Source organism: Platalea leucorodia (assembly GCF_965183815.1).
Source record: "Platalea leucorodia genome assembly, chromosome: 6".
Classification (NCBI taxonomy): Eukaryota; Metazoa; Chordata; class Aves; order Pelecaniformes; family Threskiornithidae; genus Platalea; species Platalea leucorodia.
This window is the reverse complement of record NC_138828.1, coordinates 326,347-345,903: the sequence shown is the minus strand read 5'-3', so window position 1 is coordinate 345,903 and position 19,557 is coordinate 326,347. Positions and strand designations below refer to the sequence as shown.

Genomic DNA, 19,557 nt, shown 5'->3' with positions numbered 1-19,557 from the left:
TTATGGAAGATACTGTCTTGTCTTAAGAATCTGCGTGTTCGATTCAAGTGGTAGCAGCACCTTGGCTCCCAGCTCCTTAATTTAATTGCTGCTTCTCGTTATTCCTCTGTTCATCATTTCATAAGCGATCAAACAGTTAAAACGAGCGGTGTTCACAACAGCAACATTTCCTGCTTCTATAATTACAAACATTCTGCTCCCCTCCTCGACAGGGAGTCCAGCGCTGGTTTTGCATTACAGAGGAGAGCTGACCTGATGCCCGAGATGCTATCCGACTCGCGCAAGGCTGTCAGCCCCACAGTCTCTAGTCACCTTGCAGAAGCTGATCCCTGAGGAAAACTGGGTGTGTGACTAAGCTATTCAATAAGCACAAAGTCTCCACAGTTTCTCCCGATGAAAGTGCTGGTTCAGGACCATCTCTGGTTAGATGCACGGGAGGCACGCTTCAGTTAGCTTGCTTACGGACTGCTGGCTTACAGCTCGGCGCCCTTGTACCGAGAGATGTGCAGGCTCACCGACGCTCCCCCAAAGCCAGGTAGGGAGGTGCTATTTTGGTTATGACAGGCGGACTCGGATCTAACAAGGCAAATGATCAATTCCCAAATGGTTCTTTCTCCAAGGGGTTAAAAAAAAAAAAAAATATTTAACATAAATCATATATAGGAAAGGAAGGGAAAGAAGAATGGGTTTCATTTTCTTATGCAGTAGTAAACTGCCAAAGGGTGATATAAATTGTGCAGTCCCAAACCTCTGCAGCTCACATTGCTCTGGCTTGCTCATGAGGCCATACTCCGTGTAATTATCAGCCAAACTACATCAGTAAACTGTTCCTGATAGCGTAATAATTTGCCTTCGGCATTTTTCTTTTAAGCTCTAGACTTCTGCTTAGATTTATTTAGCCTGACAGCGCTGTTTAGTTACTACTTTGTAAAGTTAGATATTAGCAATGCCAGAAGAGCTGGAAACTTCACAGAAATCTGCAGAGTTTTGAATTGTGAGTTGATATTATTCAACAGGAACACAAGAGAGCATGGTGGTGCTTAAATCCTTACTCACTTCACTGGGTTTTATCTGAACTAAGAAGGTGGACAAAATGCAACGCAAGCTTTTCAACATCTGAGCTAAATTTTCTCTAAAAGCTCATCTCAGCTGTCTTGAATGTTAATCCCTGGCCAGGATTAAGTATATTCTGTGTATCTGTGCAAAGATAATAAATTGGAATAATTGCTTAGACTTCAAACAACTGCAGAAGCAGGTACTAACAGATATTCTATGATAAAAGCTCATCGCTTCTTTTTGCCATCAACACATGAAGATAACTGCTTGGCTCTCCTGGAATTTGCTACCAGCGTAACAGCGTAGCTGCCAAAACGTTTCCCAGCTGAGTCAGGTAGAGACCAAGGTAGGAGAGGCTTAGAGCGGCTCCTCCAGTCGTTCCCACCCAACAGACTGGGGTTGTAGTTTTGCTCGACGGTGTTAACTGCTGGGTCACCGCCCTTTCCGTGAGCAGAGTATTTTTTCTAAACAAGAAGCGTTCAGCAGTGTTCATGAAAGGTTTCACAATTGCACCTTTGACACCACACTTTGAGCAATACTTGTGCATGTTTCTGACCCGGGTATTGCATTTTCATCTGTTTTGAAATTAGCTTCCCCTTTTATGACAGAGCGTCTCTTTGAGCCTGTATGCTCTAGCTAACTTGCAAACTGAAATGGATTTATAATTGCGAATAAAAACGGAAACTGTGACTATTTCATGTTCAATTAGATCTGCTTATCAATTTTGTAATGCAATGAATTGTCACAATCAGTCAAAACCCCTTCAAAGAAAATTGAGTTAGAACTACAGCATACCAAAAAATCATGTCAATACAGCCACCACACGTGCTTTTGAAGGGGAAAAAAAACCCACACTCCAAAAAAAACCCCATCTATGGATACTTCCATCCAGGCTCGGTGGTAAAAGAGGGACGCTGGCAGGGTATCATTCTCCCACTGCTTCCAGCAAATACGTTTACTGTGCTTGCTAGAGGAGAGAAAAGGAGAGTTTCAAATGCCTTGATGGCTAAAGGAAACTCTGGTTAGATTCAGTGCTTTTCAGAAAGCTGTAAACAACATTCAAGCCTCTAAAAGCTCTCAGGAGCTACCGGATCACTAGCGCTGGCTGGTTTTGTTTGATCCTTTATCACAACAAATGAGATGGATGCATGTAAGACTGAAGTCACTTGATATGATTCCTGTCAGAAAGGCCTGCTCGTGCTCCTTTATTTATCGGCAAAAACATTTCCCGCTGCCCTGGCAGCTGCAACATAAAGAGTCTTTTTATGGACAGAAATATGCAGTAGGCCAAGTGCTGAAATGTCTGTTCCGGCTGCAGTCTGTTAAATAAAACGCTAAGCAATTCAGGAGTGCAGTCTAAGTGTAAAGGAGCAGACAATGCATTTAAGGTGTAGAACAGTGCACTTGAAGTTTGCTTTTTCTGTACAGTCCCTGTCAGTGCTAAGCTGTTACCTTCAAGCAAGGTGCTGCCATGATGGGCGTATTTTCTTGCTCTGCAGCACGGATCTGGGATTTTGAGGCTTTTGCAAACACCACCTGCCAAACCTTACCAGAAAAACTTCCTTCACTTTGTCCACAGAAGAGTGAAGGTGCTGGAAAGCTCCTGGGAGGTATAAGAGGCAGACTGGCACTGCTGCGAGCAAGGAGCAAGAAGAGCGGAGAAACCCGACTCCCTGCAAGGGCCCAATCTGCAGGTCAGTGACCCTTCTGGGAGGGGAAACTCCAGTCACAAATGTCTTTAGTCCTTTATCTAGTTCTGTCCTGACGTACGTGTTTTGAAATGCAGTATCCTTGGAAACTTAACTTAATCGACTGGGGTTAAACATTTAGCTCTTATAAATCAGTCTATCACTAGTGGCTTCAATGTTGCATCGCTTTGACTAGCAGAATAACTGATTCGTCTAAGTCTTTAAAAGGGCATAGAATGAGATTTGTAAAAAGCAGTACCACACGGGGTGTACCGTCTTTTCAGGAAAATAAATGTCACTGCATGAAAAGGTTGATTGTATCTCTTTAGAATGTGCGAGGAAGATTCTGAAATTACGGTTATTTTAAGCATCAAAAAGGAAAAAAAGTTGTTTCATTATGACATTAACTTCCACAAAACCCACACTGTTCAAGGGAAGCGATAAATTCGTGACTGCATAATATCCTGTATGTGAGCAGTATCCTTTCTTTATTTTAAAAAAAAAAAAAAAAAAAAGGGAAAAGGAAACGAATTATAGTGGGATCTCTCCCAGAAAAAGGTTTTCATTATTGGTTTTGACTTGACTTTTGACAGTAAGCTTTTTTCCATTGTGCTGGCTACATGCAGCAGCACCACTGTTAACCTTGCACAAAACACCCGGCCTTTAGTTTAAGATGAGGCAAATAAATTAGGTCCCCGCAACCAAAAGTGTCGTCTTGTCACACGGCTAAAATACTGTCAAGCCGTTGATCGTGACCAAAATGTTCCTCGTGCATTGATCCCTTCTTGCAAATCAGAGTTATCAGTTGCATGGCCTCATCTCACTGATGGGAGTTTAAAAAAGGAACTGAAAGTCTTATCGCTGAGGAGGAGAAAAAGTGGTTAAAGTCAAGGCTATGGTGTGTATTTAGAATTCTTTTCTGTATACGACGGTTTGGGCAATGCCTAAATTGCACTTGTTGCTAATGATTTTAACCAGTTGTTCTCAACTCGCTTGGAGTAACAGTCTCGATTTTTTTCAGACTAAACCCATAGCAGCCATTCCTCAACGCGTGCCCCTCCAACTCGCTGCGCTTGCATGGAGTCCTCAAACTCCACACGAGGTCGGAGCGTGAATAATTCCAGGAGTGGCAGGCAAGGTTAACGTACAGAACTGCATCTCTAAGATAAGGAGGGGAGAAGTTCATATATTGCGGGTACTGATTTAGGAACCAATTCTGCCTGGAAAAGTAAGCGGGACAGGAGAGTATGCTGTCATCTTGAGGACACGTTAAGCTTATTGCCTGGTACTCACAGAATTAATTATCCCCTTAAGTGCTTGGAATCCTCCAGTGACAGGGAACACTTGCTCTTTCGTGTCAGCAATTTTTTCAAGCTTTGGAGAGAAAAACGCGTGCAAACACGTGAATCATTTGGCAAACTAAGTTCGTCGCGCTGCTTTTCACCCTTAAAATGTAAATGGGTGTCTAAAAACAACTCCCATCAACTCTGCAAAGCGAAGGAAAATTTTGAGTTCCCTCACGGCTAACTATGACTTGTCTAAATAGGAGGACTTAGGACAACCTCCTGCGCCTCGCAAAATGGTATAGCGGCTAGCCATCGTGTCCAACCACCGCGCTAAAGAAACCTTTCGGGGCCCGTATCTTGGCAGTGATTTCGTAACTCTCTCCAGAATTACCTTCCCCGTTTGCTCTGCCTTCCATTAAAAAGCCTTTCTGTGCGCCTTCTATAGTCAAGAGTCTTGGTATGCTTCTCCATGTAAGTCACCTCCGTGGCACAAGAGCAGCTACAGCCTCCGTTAGGACATAGCGACTCTGGAAGAGCTTTCAGTCAATGAAGGCCGTGGATCCTTCTTTCTTTTTCTTACCCCAAGGCTGTTAAACACGCTGCTTGAAGCTTGTCTATAGCTACTCTGTTCACGCGACCGGTAGCCTAATCTGGTTGCCATCTTAATGAAAGGGATTTTGCCTGCATCCTTTCCCGCTGGCAGCTACGGGTTAGCAAGGGTATTTCCGATGGGCCTTCTCGGCAATGAAAGTGACTGCCACATATTCTATTTCTGTCTATGTACGCATCTAAGTCTCTGCTGCCTGAGCCAAAGAAAACATTATACTGCCTAATGCAAGTAAAATTAATTTCTATATTACTTCATATTAACTGTATAAACCCCTGTGACAAGGTACTGCCTAGTAATCTAAAATAGTAGCGTTCTTACCTGTTCTTGTACAAAATCAAGGACGCCAACGCAGTAAACTCTAGCTCCCAGCTCTCTGGATTTCTTTGCCTGCCCCAGAATAGAACAGAGGAATAAGCATTTTTTTCATTCAACAGGCAACACCCAAACTCTTCGGAATAGAACATGCGTTTTCACCTAGCGCTCACCTCTTTCTCTGCATACAAGGGAATCTGTCCATCCAGTTTGCCATCTGTCAATGCAATGATGATACTAGAAAATCTTGAGGCTCCTTGCTCCGCAATTTGCGTGTTGGCCTGAAAACAAAAAATATTTATCCAGCTTAAAATTACACCTGGACTTGGAACCAAAATGCATCTTCTAAGCAAATATAGCATCTGAAACAACACTCAGTCTCATCTTGGAACCCATCCTCGTGACCATCCTCTGCTTCCCTTTAACTCGCTGCCAACGAGGAAATCATTCATCGGTATTTTCCAGTCACTAGTGAGCCCATCTCCGAAGTGCTGGGTCGCTGACTGATCAACCCTTGGAAACACTCTGTTCTTTCGGGACAGATACTCTCCAAGTTGTGAAGCTTGCTTCTCTTTAGATCCACCATAAGGTTTCCTTTGCTACCCCCACCCCCCCCCCCGCCCTGATTTCAAATGTCAGTCAGTAGGTTCCAAGATATAAAAAAGGATGTCTTAAAACTAAACGTTTTTAAAGGGCAAAGAACTGCTGTTGGCCTAGCTTTTCAGCCCACAGATGACCATTGCAAACTTGGTCCCATAGGCATAAAGGAAGAAACTGAGTTTCTGTCCGTAACGGTGAAAGCTTAGATCCTCAACTTACCCTCCACCTTCAGGGCCCGAGTCTTTCAGCAAAATCGCAAAATATACTTTAACTGTACATCTCAAGAAAATGTAAGCAGTTGGGAACTCCATAATTAAGATAGTCCAAAATTAAGACCGTTTGTCTCGAAAATGCTGATCTGTGCAGTAAACTCTCCAGAAGCACGTGCTCTAGAAGGCACTGTGAGACTCGCAGCCCTACAAAGCTGCGTGTGACTATTTACCATGTAATTGGTATGCTGTGTTAGCTGCTAAATTCACGACACAGGACCGCTCTCTACCGCGAAGGATCGAGTCAAAGAAATTCCATATGGCAATTTTCCGTGATGGCTAATCTTCTGCTTGGGATTTGCATAGTATCTGGGCAGTCTTGGGACCACTTAGGAAACCAAAAAGATTGGACCGTACCAGACTGAGGCATACAATCAATCCATTTGTGTTACAGGTTGTTGCTGTTGTTATCCAAAGGGTGAGAACAGAGGACATGACAATTGTAAGGAGATGAGTACAACCTACCTGTTTTAATCCTTCGTGTATATACGTGTCACCTGCTGGTTTTACCTCCTGCAAATCCTTAAGACCCTTCTTGATTTTCTCTCTGAAAACAAAAAGGTAAAAGACTGTTAGAGTGATTTGAAGTGGGGAAAGAGGTTAGTGTATTGATGGAAAAATTAGTATTTGCCATAAAGGAGAACTGAAAAATCTGTAAAATACAGCATTTAGCTGAGATACCATGTGGAGGCAGATTTTGCGTTCGCAATGGCAGCGGCACTGTGGTAACAGATATTTTAGACCTAAATAACACAATATGCCTCAGTGAGTTAAAGAGCTGGAATCGAGTAGAATGTTTCAGACGGAGCAGATACTGCGAAGAAGCGGCAAAGCCTCAGCATTAAATAGCCCAGTGGAAATTCTGTTAAGTCTGCTTTGCTCAATTAAACCAACTTCACTTCCAATCTCGCTGCAATGAAAAAAGAAATCCCCTAAAACAGCAGTTGTATTTCTAGAGAAATCTTCCAGGTCAATATGCAGGTATTTAATGGAGTACGACAGAATTGCAATAATGAAAATCTTCTGCCCTCAAAAATGAGTATCGATAGCCAAATGCAGCATTTGCAAGACACCCCTTGTATCCAAGGAAAGGGACTAGGATTAAGGATAGTTTTTTTTAAATTTTTGGCTGTTGCTACCTTTCCGTGTGACCTTTGACAAGACATCACGCTTAGACAGGCCACAGTTAGCTTACATCGACCAGGAGGATAAGGTTGCGCCGTGATTTCTCATGGGCCTTTAAATAAATCCGTCTTTGACAGCGAGATGCTCACTTAAATATGATGATAAGACTGGAGAAGCTGGTAGGAAGCATGAAAGGAATTATTTCCAGTGAAATCAGCGTGAGCAGGGAAAAAAAGGCGGAGAGGCTGTACTGAAAGAATCAAATCTGCAAGTTGTTCATTCTTACGCAAGTCCCAGTGAAGCCCATGGAAAGTTGCGCTAGGAAAGGACGAGCGAAAACTAAGTAGAGACAAAATTTGGGCCAGAATATATAGAACGCTGTAACAAATATAGGTGACAAAGAGGAAAGCAGCAGGGGTGAGGAGATGGAGGGAAAATACGTCGCAGGATGCGTGAAAGCTTTCCTTAGGGCAAACAAAATGAGAAAGGATGCATATGCCGCTCTGCCTGAATGCCACCCACTAGTCATTTGTTCCGCTGATGGGCTTCCTCTATGTTTAGAAGCTCTGTTCCAAAGCACAATCCATAGCTGCAATAAGCTCCCAATCACAGGATCAACCGATACGATCGGGGCGGGGAGGGGAAGGGAGAAATGTGGCATTGAATATATGGAAGAGAACAAGTTATGTAAGATAATGCAATCTGTTTGATCCAAATATTTTACATTCAGCATCTATAGAAACAACTTGAAACTGATTATGTATGAACGCAATTATAAACCGCGTACTTAGTGCTTGCCAGAAATGAGTGGCAGCACATCACAGGCGTTAGTGTTCTGCTGCCAAGAAACAAGCAGCAACTCAAGTCCCAGTTTTCTGAAACAGATTTCATTTTGCAAAAATAGCTTTTGTACAGTCAGTTCAGATTTATTTATCTAAAAAGTCTTGTGACCCGGTCACGCAGAAATCTCTGGTGTTTCCAGGCCTCTGCCTGCAAGGGGTTCCAGGAAAATCTTTGGCAGCGTGCGCTTTTTTAGCTGCATTTAATCAGTCGCCATCTCTTTCCCGCGGGGCCCATCTGTACTAGATAGGCCCAGCCAGATGCGAACAAGCTCCACCCGTGCTTCGAGTTGGTCAGGTAGGAGCGAGTCCTGGCCTGGATGTCCCAAGGCCAATGTGGGTGCAGGGCTTGGGGCCCCAGCCCGTGAGCCCACCAGGCAGCAGGAGAGGTCGCTTCAGTCACGCTGAAACTCGCACCCAGCTGGTCTGGAGGGTGGGCACAGGAGCTCGCGTCCGCCTGAATCCTTCTGATAACGGGACTCTCTTTCGTCAACTAGCCATAGCACTCTGAAGCCCTCATTCCCGCTCCTCGGTGCTCTCAAAACTCTCCTTTCTCTAGTCTCTCTGACAATCTTTTGTAGCCACAAAAATCCACGGAGAAGGTCTGGTTTTAAAACTCCTCTGTACTGAAATAACAGGGCCATGACCTCAGTCTGGGTGTCCGGACAGTACCGCGGTACAGCTCAGTAACAGCGATAAAGGGCCATTGGCTTCGTGGTTTAAATCGGACAAGGGAGGGAGGTGGAAAAGGCAAAACAAAATCGGCAACATGCAGCCTGCCTGTGTTTGGGCTGAACGAGTACAAATTTAATATCTCCTCCCCATTCAGCATATGCACTGCATCACATCTCTGTTTTTCAGAAAAGGCACATCTAATTTTTAATAGCTCTCCTGTCTATTCTCTCTTTTAAGCTTTGTAACGGCTTCAGATAATTCCTCCAGCAGCAGCCAGCCGAACGCAACCGTGGCTACGCGCTCTCCGTCGCTTTGCTCCGTGGGTTCTATTTAGCTAGTCCACGAACAGGGGCTGCAGGCGTAACCCCAGCCCGGCGGAGGTCAGGAGAGGTTCGGCCTATCTACAGATACCGCTCCCTGCCCGGGCCGAAGTCGATGCCGAGCTCGGCTGGTACCTCCGGTGCCTCCCCGAGGCAGGGCACCGCAGAACTAAATCTAGAACTGGAAACAGGCCGTTTAGCAGAGAGAGATTACAAAGCGGCCCGGCTTTGCAAACGACTGAAGAAATCAGTTTAACATAAATCAAAATGTAGCAACCTCTCCTTATTTGAGCGCTCTCCACAATTCAGATTTACTGTCAGGTCCGAACGTAACCGTTTGCCTTTGCGAGTTCAAATTATGCCAAGGCAACTATCACCAGTTTACAGGAGAGGTTTCTCTGCAGAAGCTCTGTTGCACCAAGCTGCAAGCTTTTATGTAGGCAACTCAACAGGTAGTACTGTTTTCATCACTGTCTAGTATTATCTCTTGCCTTAAGTGAGTTTAACTGACATATTTGAGGTCAGGCTGGCCGGGGCTCTGAGCAGCCTGATCTCGTCAAAGATTTCCCTGCTCGTCGCAGGGGGTTGGCCTGGATGGCCTTTAGAGGTCCCTTCCAGCCCAAACCGTTCTACAATTCTATGATGCCGTGCTGAAAACAGCGTTGTCAGGAGCCAAGCGGTCGGACTACCGATGTCGTTAAGGCCCTGCCTCGCTGCCTTGCGTAGACCGGGCCACAGCCAGCGCTCGCGGGCAGTGGAAGACACGAAATACGTCCTTCCGCTCCAGGAGGATGTAGATCGCGCGGCCATTTGAGAGGACCGGTGATAAAGCTACAGACCCGTTAGGAAGCACAAGCCACCCTAGTTTCTCAGAGACGCGATAGTCTCGTTGAGAGCAAGGAGACTTACCAGAAAGGGAGAATCTTTTGCCTTAAAGGAAATAAATGTATCTTCAACATGTACAAAGAAAGGCTTATACGTGCTGGAAAGCAAAGCATGCTTGAGGACTGAATCTTAAAAACCATTCAAATCCCTGCTTTTTCTTAGGGAGAAAATTTTGTGCTTGTACATTAGTGCTGCAGAGGTTAGGACCAGCTGAAATTGTCACGTAAGCCTCGGGTCGTGCCGATTCAGTTGGGCAAGGGGCTCGCCTCGTATGAAACGTCGGGTCTCCATTAATAGCTCTGCAGTTTTAAGTAGTGGTGGTGTTAGCTCTTCCGGATGGGGGACAGTAGTATCTTGTATTTCTTTTCCACGTTGCATTCTACCTATTGAAGTGCTGGAATCTTGAATCGTTTTTCAGTGTGTTGAGACCGTGAGCGCTGGCAGGGAAACTGTGATTCCCCACGAGCATATATTTATCATCGGGAATGAGGCTACGTGCCTGCGAGGCAAGGTACTTCATCCCTAACAAATAGAGGCAAACAAAACAGGTACTTTGGTTTTGCTGCTAAGAAGGAACTATAACAACAGGAGAACACACAAACTTGTTAGTGAAACAAAGGGGGGGGGGAAGTGTTCTTTAACGAAAAGAGGGACGGTTACATCCCTGACGAACAGAGCTGTCCTACTGGTGAAAGTAAACCCTGCGCATCAGCCGCCTCAGATGCAGAATTTGGAGGAGGTTCCCGCTTTCTACACCTCTCAAATACTACAGAGGGCTCGGTACAATGATAATAATTATTCTGCTTCAAACCGCAGGCGTCCTGCCGGCGCTCCAGATGAAAAAGACGCAAGAGGCTGACGCTGCTGTACTTCACAGGCTCAGCAGAACATGCTCTCTGCAGATGGCCCTGTTTTGGCAAGCTTTCTGAACCAAAGCGTAGGGTTAGCTTACGTGACCGAGGCTTAAAATGCATAAATGTCTGGCTAGATTACACATCTCTGTGCAATAAAGGAACAGTCAGTGCTCCACCAGGCTATGGACAAGCACAGTAAGGTACAGTTGCTCATGTACTTAAGTGTCCTGTTTTTCCACCCTCGTTAATAACCTTTCTTTAGCTCCAACAGGAGTTTCACCTAAGCAGAGTCAGCAGCGCTAGCCCTGGCCACGGACGTCGGTCAAATGCGGCAGAAGGAGGTTTACAGAAACCTGAAATTCTGCTGGCCAGCACACAGCTGGCCAAAAGAGAACGCGGAGGACGACGTGACATCTGGATGATATTCGTAAGTGTACCTGCTTTTCCAAACAACTTGCTTTTCAAAACTAGCAGCAAACCTGAGCCCCAAATGCGAAGACACAAATGTTTGTTTACCACTTAGCGTACGGTTTCCCGCTAAACTTCGCAGGGGAAACGTGTCTCTCTGAAAGGGGATATAACCATTGTAAGCAGTCTTTCCCATCTGGGTGTTATTTTTATTCTATGTATTTATTACAGCATTGTGTGTACTGTGGTTAACAGTGACTTCTGTTTCCAGAGTTACTCCCATAGCACTGTTCATAGTCACAAAATATTTGGTAATCTGGGGGCTTCGGCACTATGGTGTGGGTTTCTTTATATCCACAGCCTTATTATGCAGTAAAAACCGGCAAGAACTTAGGGCAAACAATTAGAGGCCTGAGGCTTTCGAAACAAAAAAGACTTCCCTGCTTTGAAATAATTGCTGGGAATGAATTGTGGTTTCCTGACATTTGCGAATTAGCAAGCAAGCAAGGGGAAAAACTTCCCTGCAAGTCCAAAATGCACATAAAAAACCCAAAGCCATAATAGCCCATAATCACACACGCATACACACCCATCCCCGAAACTGCGCTGTACTTGGCATCCTCATCTTCTGTTTGGAACAATGGGAGTCAGACATTCTAAGTCACTTTCCTCTGTTGACTTCTTTAATATTTAAAAGGACAGCTGTTCCAACCGTATCTATCCATTCTTACCTATGTACATACGGTCACAGTTAAGAACGTCTCTTCTTTCCTTCACCTTACAATCCCTCCTAAACAACACGGTTAGTAACTTCCTTTCTCCTACCACGCTTAAAAAAGCGTCGGCGAACCTTGCATTACAGACAAGTCCCACAGAGGAACCCGCTGGAACTCAATAAGCTTCTTCCTATGCTTTAAACAAGGCTTCCGAGAAAAACACGGTTCTTTGCGTGACTTCAAGTGTGCCACAGACGGGCGATGAAAAAGGCGCTTGTGTTTCCATGGCAGGGTTCCCGAGTTCTGCCCAGGCACGCCAAGCGGTCTGTGTGCTATCAGTGCTGACTCTCCCTGCTTGACGAGGAGCAGGCCGCTGACAGGGATGAAGGGCGTACTGGAAACGAGAGAAAGGACCTCCTAGACTTCAGCCGGCCTCAGAACAGGCCTAAGTGTCCTCTCCTGGCCCCTCTAGAGCCATCTGGAAAAATGGCTGAGAACCTTGTCTCTCTCCGCAGAGGGCAGATCCAGTGTCCAAGTCCGGATGGGGGGAAGTGAAAGCTTGGCCCTTCTCAAGTCAGGCCACTTTTTTAAATGCTAAAACAGGAGGGGCTTAGAATGGGGTCTTTAGACATCCTATTTCTAGGATGTCAGCGTACATTTCTGTAGCGTGACCCATTTGTCTGTTGTCCATGAGGGGTCTCTTCAGTAACTCTTGTACTTGCTACTATGTATTATTTAAAAAAAAAAAAACACCAACCAACCACACAGTAAACTAAGTGACTATGGCAGGCCACATTTTGTATTGACTCTACTGAAGGGAGCAGAAAGGAAGGACTGCCTCGCTGCCGCCCTGCCGCAGTTCGTTAAAATGATTCCTAAAGGGTTTATCCACACGTTCAAAATACAACAAGTTGTGCGGTGCGGTTAGCTTCTGGACAGAAGGGAGAGAGAGAGAGGAGGTGGTGTGGGTTTGGACAAGGCTGAAAGGACACTGAAGGACTCCGATGACAGTGCAGCGGCCCTCTGCTGAAGGCACTGATTCCACTATATCGTTTTCTAATTTCTGCAATTGTGGTAGTTCATTTTGCAATGATCTCTTCTCTACCCGGTTTTCTCCTTCCGTTTCCCTCCGCCTAGCCTTGACCCATCCTAGCTGCTAACCCTTATTTGCTTTAGAAGTCGGAGCGAGCAGCCTTGATTTCCATTGCCTTTGAGAACATGGACTGCAAGGAAGAGTTCGGGCACATCCATACATCATGACAGTGCCAGGAAGTTCTCGCACCCTTCAAGCGGCACCAACTCCACTGTCTAAAACCGATTCTGAAGTCGCGATTTGAAAATACAAAATAAAATACCTACCTTAGATGAGATGATGGGAAACATTAGTTTACCACTGTATGCTTTACCTAGACATGCAAAAATACTGAAGACTTACCTACAGATGTTGCTTTACACAAAGTAAAAATCATTTCTCCTGCTGTGCTGTGCCAAGGGAGACACAGAGTCACGCAGAGATTAAAACATTACTTGTAGTCGTTTTGCAAAGCAGTGGTGGAGTTGGCATCAAGAATTTATTTCCCGTGGTTCTTCTCCTGCCTTTTTTACTAGGCTATGCATTGATACGTTGACAAAATTAAATCCAGCTCCGCACAGAGGCTTCATGACTTAAAGGTATCAGTTCACCACTTAAAGGTATCAGTTACTGTTCAGTATCTGTTACTGTTCTCTGATTTAATAAGAGCCCTTGGGGCTGAGGAGGGAGAGGGAGAATTAAAAAAGCAGCGCACTAACCTGTCTCCAGTTAATGGCATGATGATGTGTGCCTGGGTGGAAAACACGATAAACGATAATCTCATCTTGGGGCTTTTAAAAACGGGAAAGAGGGAAAAAAAAAAATACATTTTAGACAAATGAAGAGAAATGTACACATGCACAGCATTTCATTCGCTTACTCGTGCTTCATTAGTATCATCTTTATCCTCCAGCTTCCAAAGAACATACTTGTGAACTACAAACCCAGAACGAGAGAGGAATGAAAGGACTTCTGCCCATCTACTCCGTACCCGGATGCTTTGAGAAGGAAGTAGCAGAATTATTATTCTTTCTTGCCCGACTAGACTCCAGATCAAGACATGCTAAGCTTAACAGTTAAGATCTCATGGAACCCAGCTGAAAGTGAACTTAGAATTGTAGAATCGTAGAATCATTAAGGTTGGAAAAGACCCTTAAGATCATTGAGTCCAACCGTTAGGTTGTGATCTACCAACGTACAGAAGGTAACACATCCTCTTACAATTTCACGGTCGCTGGTATAAAAACAAGTCAGGGACATAGATCCAGATTACACTCTTGCGCCGGGGCGTTAAACGTGGGCACGTTCACAAGTCACGTTCCCCTTTTTAAAGGTTGATCCTGACACAATGTCAATTTCAAACTGTGCTTTTCAGCCATCAAATCACCAAAGTCAAAAAACCAGTGCCTTCCAACTGATTCATCACCAAAAAAGGAGCATGACAAACTTTCAGAATGAGTATGTTTTTGTTTTGGTGTCTTAGAGTTGTGACACTTAAGGTGATCTTCCATACAAGTATCTGGGGAAACGTCATAATAAAAAGCAGTACCGTATGAATTGATTTGATTAAGGAATTCCACCTTTTTTTGAAGAAGCCCACCTGTCTCTTCCAACAAGATGACGAGGAATAATACCCAGCTATCAGTGGAAAATGCACAAGAAGTGATGCTCTGGAAGCCCGAGACAGTAACTTTCCTAAGGTAAGTTGCAGCTACATCTCTCCTACCTGCTTTTAATTTTTATATGTGACAACTTCAATATATTCAATAATTTTATAATTCACTGTATATGCGTGTCAGCATTAATTATTCGGATGAATGTTAGTAAAGACGTAACACTTGTAAAGATGAATGACCGTACGTTCTCAGTTCACTTATGTCTGTGATGCAACTTAAAATTATTGACATCATGGAAATGTAAGTACTGGGCAAGTCTTTGCACAGATCTTGGACTTAAGACCCCGTCTTGCAGTCTGTCCGTGAAGGCTCTGAACACAAAAATTTGAGATGCTCTAAATTCAATTATAATCTAAGACATGGGATTATCAACCCTCTTAGTTGCCGCAAGCAGGTGCCAAACAATAAACAAGTACTTGCAATCCCAGTCTCTGGTAATTACCTCACCACCTAGTCCAAGTAACGTGAGACTTCCCTGTTTGAGATGCAACTCACTGTGCGTAATAACCTCAAAGTTACAATTTAGCTAACTTGTCTTTAGGACAACCGCAAAACTGTCCTCTACGTGAGACATCCTGTTTCGGTTCCACTCTCCGAGCGCTCGGACACGGTGACGACGGAGGAGGATCGTAGGAACGCACCCCTTAGACCTGATGGCCCTGCCGGGCGCAGGCCTTTCGGAACCAAAGACCAGCACGCAGCGCTGTTACTGCACACGTGCACGTTACGGACAGGTCAAACTGGAGAGCACGTGCAGCGCCATGAATTAATCCTTCAGGTGAGGACTGAAGGAAACTGCTACCAAAGTGGGTGCTTTGCGCTCTTCCCACAGCTTCTCTTTTCAGGTGAAGAAAGGGCGAGGTCAAATGACTCCGTGCCCGACTCTGGAAGTGTGCTGAGGCCTAAAAGCAGGAGAAAGCCTCATCAGCCTTCAGAGGCACTCCGGCCCCATCAGGGAAGCACACGGGGAGAGGTACCGTTCGGCTCCCACCAGAGCCCAACGACCGGCACGCCGTGAAGGCTCTGTGCCACGGTAAGCTGAGTCCTCCGCACCCGGACAGCGAGGGAGATGCTGGCGGGTTGGACCGTCTGGCTCTGCGCCGTAAGCGATCCTCCTTCGGTGTGAAAGGCCAGCGGCGTAACTTGCCAATTCAATAGCTTTGCTTCAGCTAATGCAGCCAGACCGCTACACAACAACTGTTGCAAAAGGGAGCGTCCTTTGGCTGTAAAAGATGATGGACTGAAAGATTTACACTGAACAAGCACCGCCCTTTCAGTGGGGGCAGATCTGGTTTTGTACCACTCGCTGAAAAGAAGTGCTGCTTTGGCATCCTCAGGCTTTTTTTTTTTTTTTTTTTTTTTAAATTCTAAAGCTTCCAAAATAACTTTCAAAAGCTTGTGTCACCCACTTGGTTTACAAAAGATTTGCTTTTGTAAGATGAATGTAAGCAATATTTAATTATGCAAGCCTAATTGTATCCCTTTATCAGCAAGCCAAGATTGTAATTGCGCACTGCACTTCATTTTCCTTAGCGAAAACCACCACAGCACCTAAGTCTGTGTCTTTGGGGGGCTTCCTTTGTTTTATTCTGTGGGTGGGTTGGTTTGTTTTTCTTAAGCAAAGTGCTGCCTCACAGTAACCCCCAGCTGTTTGTACGGAGTACAGTTAGCCAGAATTTCCAACAGCCATTTCTGTGGCAGCAATACTTGCCAGACGATACCGCTAGCCAGTTCCAAAGTTGATTACACGTACGTACAACAAATATACTGTTAACAAGGCATAAACTTCCTGTACGCTTGAGCTCGAACGGTACCCCCTTCCTTTTGACCTGCGGCATGTATTTACATATATGTAGACATGTGTTCCGATTGCCTACTTCAGATAGATCTCTCAAAGCAATACACAAGAAGTACTCCACCAGAAATGAGACATGTGGCTTATGGAAAAAAAGTTTTAAAAAAACCATCAAATTACATCCGAGAGTAACTTTAGAGATGAAGTATTTAAAGATGCATATTACCACCTTTTTACTGAGCTCCAACCATGAGAAAATGCAGTTAAGGTTTCCAGTATTTTCCAGCCATTTGGGCACTAGAAGCCAAACTCTTAACGTGTTTGTGAAACCCATCTACTGAGCTTACAAAAGCATGGGGGTTTTTTTCAACATATCCCAGTATTTTAGATGTCACAAGGAGCAAAACGCACCTCACAAATCTTTCTGTTAGCTGATTTACAAAATCATAGATTTCATGCCAGTTCTGTGCTACGCTCCCAGATCTGAAAAGAAAACAAAAGCACGTTAGGAGGCCTTGTTTAAGGAAACCAGGCAAGGCAGGGTGGCAATTTCAGTGGGAAACTAGGCAAGACACGACTGCGTCCTTCTCCAGTTATTTCAGGTTGCCACCGAGCGCGGCTCGCGGCGGCAGTTGCACGCGATCGTTGTCGCGATTTGCCGAGCTACGGCCCGGCGAAGGCAGCCGTTCGCCCGCACGCCGCGGTGCGAGGCCCAGCGGCACCGCTCCCCGCCGCCGCTCCCCCGCCCCGCCGCAGCCCCGCCGCTGCCCCGGCCGCCGCCGCTCCGCCGGCCCGGGCCGGGCGCTCCGCGCCGTGCGAACTTCACCGCAGGGACGCGATCGGCAACAGCTGCGCGGGGGAGGGGCGGCAGATGCCGCCGGTCGCTCGCGCTGCCTCAAAAACGTCCGCTTTCGGTCAGAAAATGAACCTCCGCCAACCCCCCCCTTCCCGCGAGCGCCGGAGTTGCCAGGGCCGCGGGTGGGGTGGGGGGAAGTCAGCCCGGTCCTGCCGGCCCTCCCGGCCCTCCCCGCCGCCCCGCAGCGAGGCCACGGCGAGAGCCCAAAACTTTCCGCCCGCCTCCCCGTCCTCCCCGCTTCAGCGCGGACGGTACGGCGGCCCCGGGCGGCCGCTAGCCCCCGGCGCGGCCGTTAGCCCCCGGGGCGGCCGCTAGCCCCCGGGCGGCCGCTAGCCCCCGGGGCGGCCGTTAGCCCGGCGCGCGCCCCCTCAGCCCCGCGACGGCTCCCAGGGGCGCGCGCGGCCGAACAAAAGCCGCGGCCGGAGCAAGGCGGCGGCGATGGCGTCCCCCCGCCGCCCCCTTACTTGTCGAGCACGAAGTACATGTCGAAGGCGCCGTGGCACGAGGGCCCCTCCGGGGCCGCGGCGGCGGCGGGCAGCAGCGGCAGCAGCAGAAGCAGCAGCGGCGGCAGCGCCGGGCCGCGGGGGGCGAGGCGCCTCCGGGGCGCGGGCCCGGCCATGGGGCCTCGGAGCGGCGGGACGCGGCGGCGGCGGCGGGGGCGGCGAGGGGACGCGGGGGCCCGGCGCTGCCGTCCTGCCGCGCAGCGGTGCTGAAGTGGCCGCCCCTCGCCCGCCGCCGCGGCTCGCCCGGCCCGGCCCGGCCCTCCCCGCCCGTCAGCGGCGGCGGCGGTGCCTGAGGCGGGGGCCGGGGCCGGGCGGGCTCGGCGCGCCCCTCTGCGCCTGTGTGGCGCGGCCCGCCTCCCTCAGCCGCCCGGCTTCCGCGGCCACCCGCAACTTGGGCAATGGCGACCCCGCCGCGTCCCCGTCCCGGCCCCCCCCCTCCCCGCTCCCCCGCCGCAGGCGCCTCCCCGGCCGGCGGCGGCCTCGCCGGCGGCCCGCGGCTCACCCCGCTTCGCGTCCCCGGCGGCCGGGCCCGGCGGGAGCCTCCCCCCGCTTCCCCCGCCGCCCTCCGCCGAGGCTCCGGGCCGCGGCCGGGGCGGGCTGCGGGGCCAGCCCGGCTCCGGCGGGCAGCGGCTGGGAGCCGGACGGGGAGAGGCCCAAGGGCCGCCGTGCCGAGCCGGGCCGGGCCGGGCCGGGCCGCCCCGCGGGGGCCCCGGCTGGGCGAGGCCGGCCCGTGGCACGGTCAGCGGGGGAGCAGCAACGTCCCCCGCCCTGCCCCGGTCCGGCCTGGCCCGAGCAAAGCTTGGCAGCCCGCTGATGGCGACACGGTGGGAACGCGGTATTCCGCACTAACAGCGAACACGAGAAATTAAAACACCCGTGGCTCCCTAGGCTTTTCGTGCTCGGGGCGGGCAGGCGGCTTGCCTTTTACGTCCCTCTAAACGGCTTCTTCGCTGGGATTTGATACTCGGCCCGTCCATTACGCCAGCCTGTGTCAACTACCCCTCCGAGGAGACTCAGCCAGGAGCCTCCTGGGATCCTTTTCTTTTTTTTTTTTAATGAGTCTTAGGGTTCTTTGCCAGGAGCGCTGAACGCTGAACATTTCTCGTAATGGGCAGCCAGCTAAAAGCTGTAGCAACCCATGTTACAGCCGTGCACCTTGGCCATTTTCTCTGTGTTAGAAACCGGCTACAATAGATCCAAACTGTTGCTCTGGGACTGCGCACGTGGTAACCACCAAAATGTCCTGATTTACAATAGGCTTTGCAAAACTAAATATAGAGCAGACATTTGGTTTGAAGCATAAGCTGGATCCTGCACAGTGAGCATGAGGCACCGTAGAAAGCATCGCTTTATGCTGCAAGACTATTATCGTTTAGATATATGCATCTGTGCTGGTTCTGGCTGGGATAGGGTTAATTTCCTTCCCAGCAGCAGGGGGGATGTTTTGGATTTGCACTGGCAACAGTGTTGCCAGCAGCGGGATGTTTTTGTTATCGCTGAGCAGTGCTTACACACAGTCAGGGCCTTTCTGCCTCCCCAGCCCGGCAGCCCCAGGCCGGGGGCACAAGGGGCCGGGAGGGGGCACGGCCGGGACAGCCGCCCCCAGCCGCCCCGGGGACGTCCCACACCGCGGGACCGCGGGCCCAGCACAGAAAGCCGGGGCCGGGGCAGGAAGGGGGGGACCTGCAGAGCGACGGCCTTTGTCTGCCCAGGTCCCCGTTCCCCCTGACGGAGCCCGGCTCCCCTGGGGACGGCTGAGCAGCCGCCGGCCCGCGGGAAGGCGCGAACGAACGCCTCGCTGTGCTTGGCTTGCGTGCGCGGCTTTTGCTTTCCCTCTTCAACTGCCTTTATCCCAGCTCACGAGCTCTCTCGCTTGTACCCTTCCGATTCTCTCCCCCATCCCACCGGGGGGGAGCGAGCGAGCGAGCGGCCGCCTGGGGCTTCGTCGCCGGCTGGGGTTAAAGCACGACACCATCTGTGGTTTCAGATTTTTGCAGTGAGTTCAAACATAC

At 48.6% G+C, this 19,557-nt stretch overlaps 1 protein-coding gene across 1 annotated transcript in view; it reads right to left on the bottom strand.

Moving 5' to 3' along the window:
• The window catches only part of ANTXR2 (ANTXR cell adhesion molecule 2), a gene marked incomplete at its 5' end in the record, with an annotated part of 110,838 nt that extends 93,177 nt beyond the window's left edge, over positions 1 to 17,661 (bottom strand). Inside the window, 7 exons of the mRNA XM_082315448.1 lie at positions 4,038 to 4,118; positions 4,959 to 5,027; positions 5,126 to 5,233; positions 6,287 to 6,368; positions 13,435 to 13,506; positions 16,598 to 16,669; positions 17,507 to 17,661. Coding sequence (XP_082171574.1) covers positions 4,038 to 4,118; positions 4,959 to 5,027; positions 5,126 to 5,233; positions 6,287 to 6,368; positions 13,435 to 13,506; positions 16,598 to 16,669; positions 17,507 to 17,661 — 639 coding nt within the window. The remainder of the gene's footprint in view (positions 1 to 4,037; positions 4,119 to 4,958; positions 5,028 to 5,125; positions 5,234 to 6,286; positions 6,369 to 13,434; positions 13,507 to 16,597; positions 16,670 to 17,506) is intronic.
• Positions 17,662 to 19,557: the final 1,896 nt, after the last annotated feature.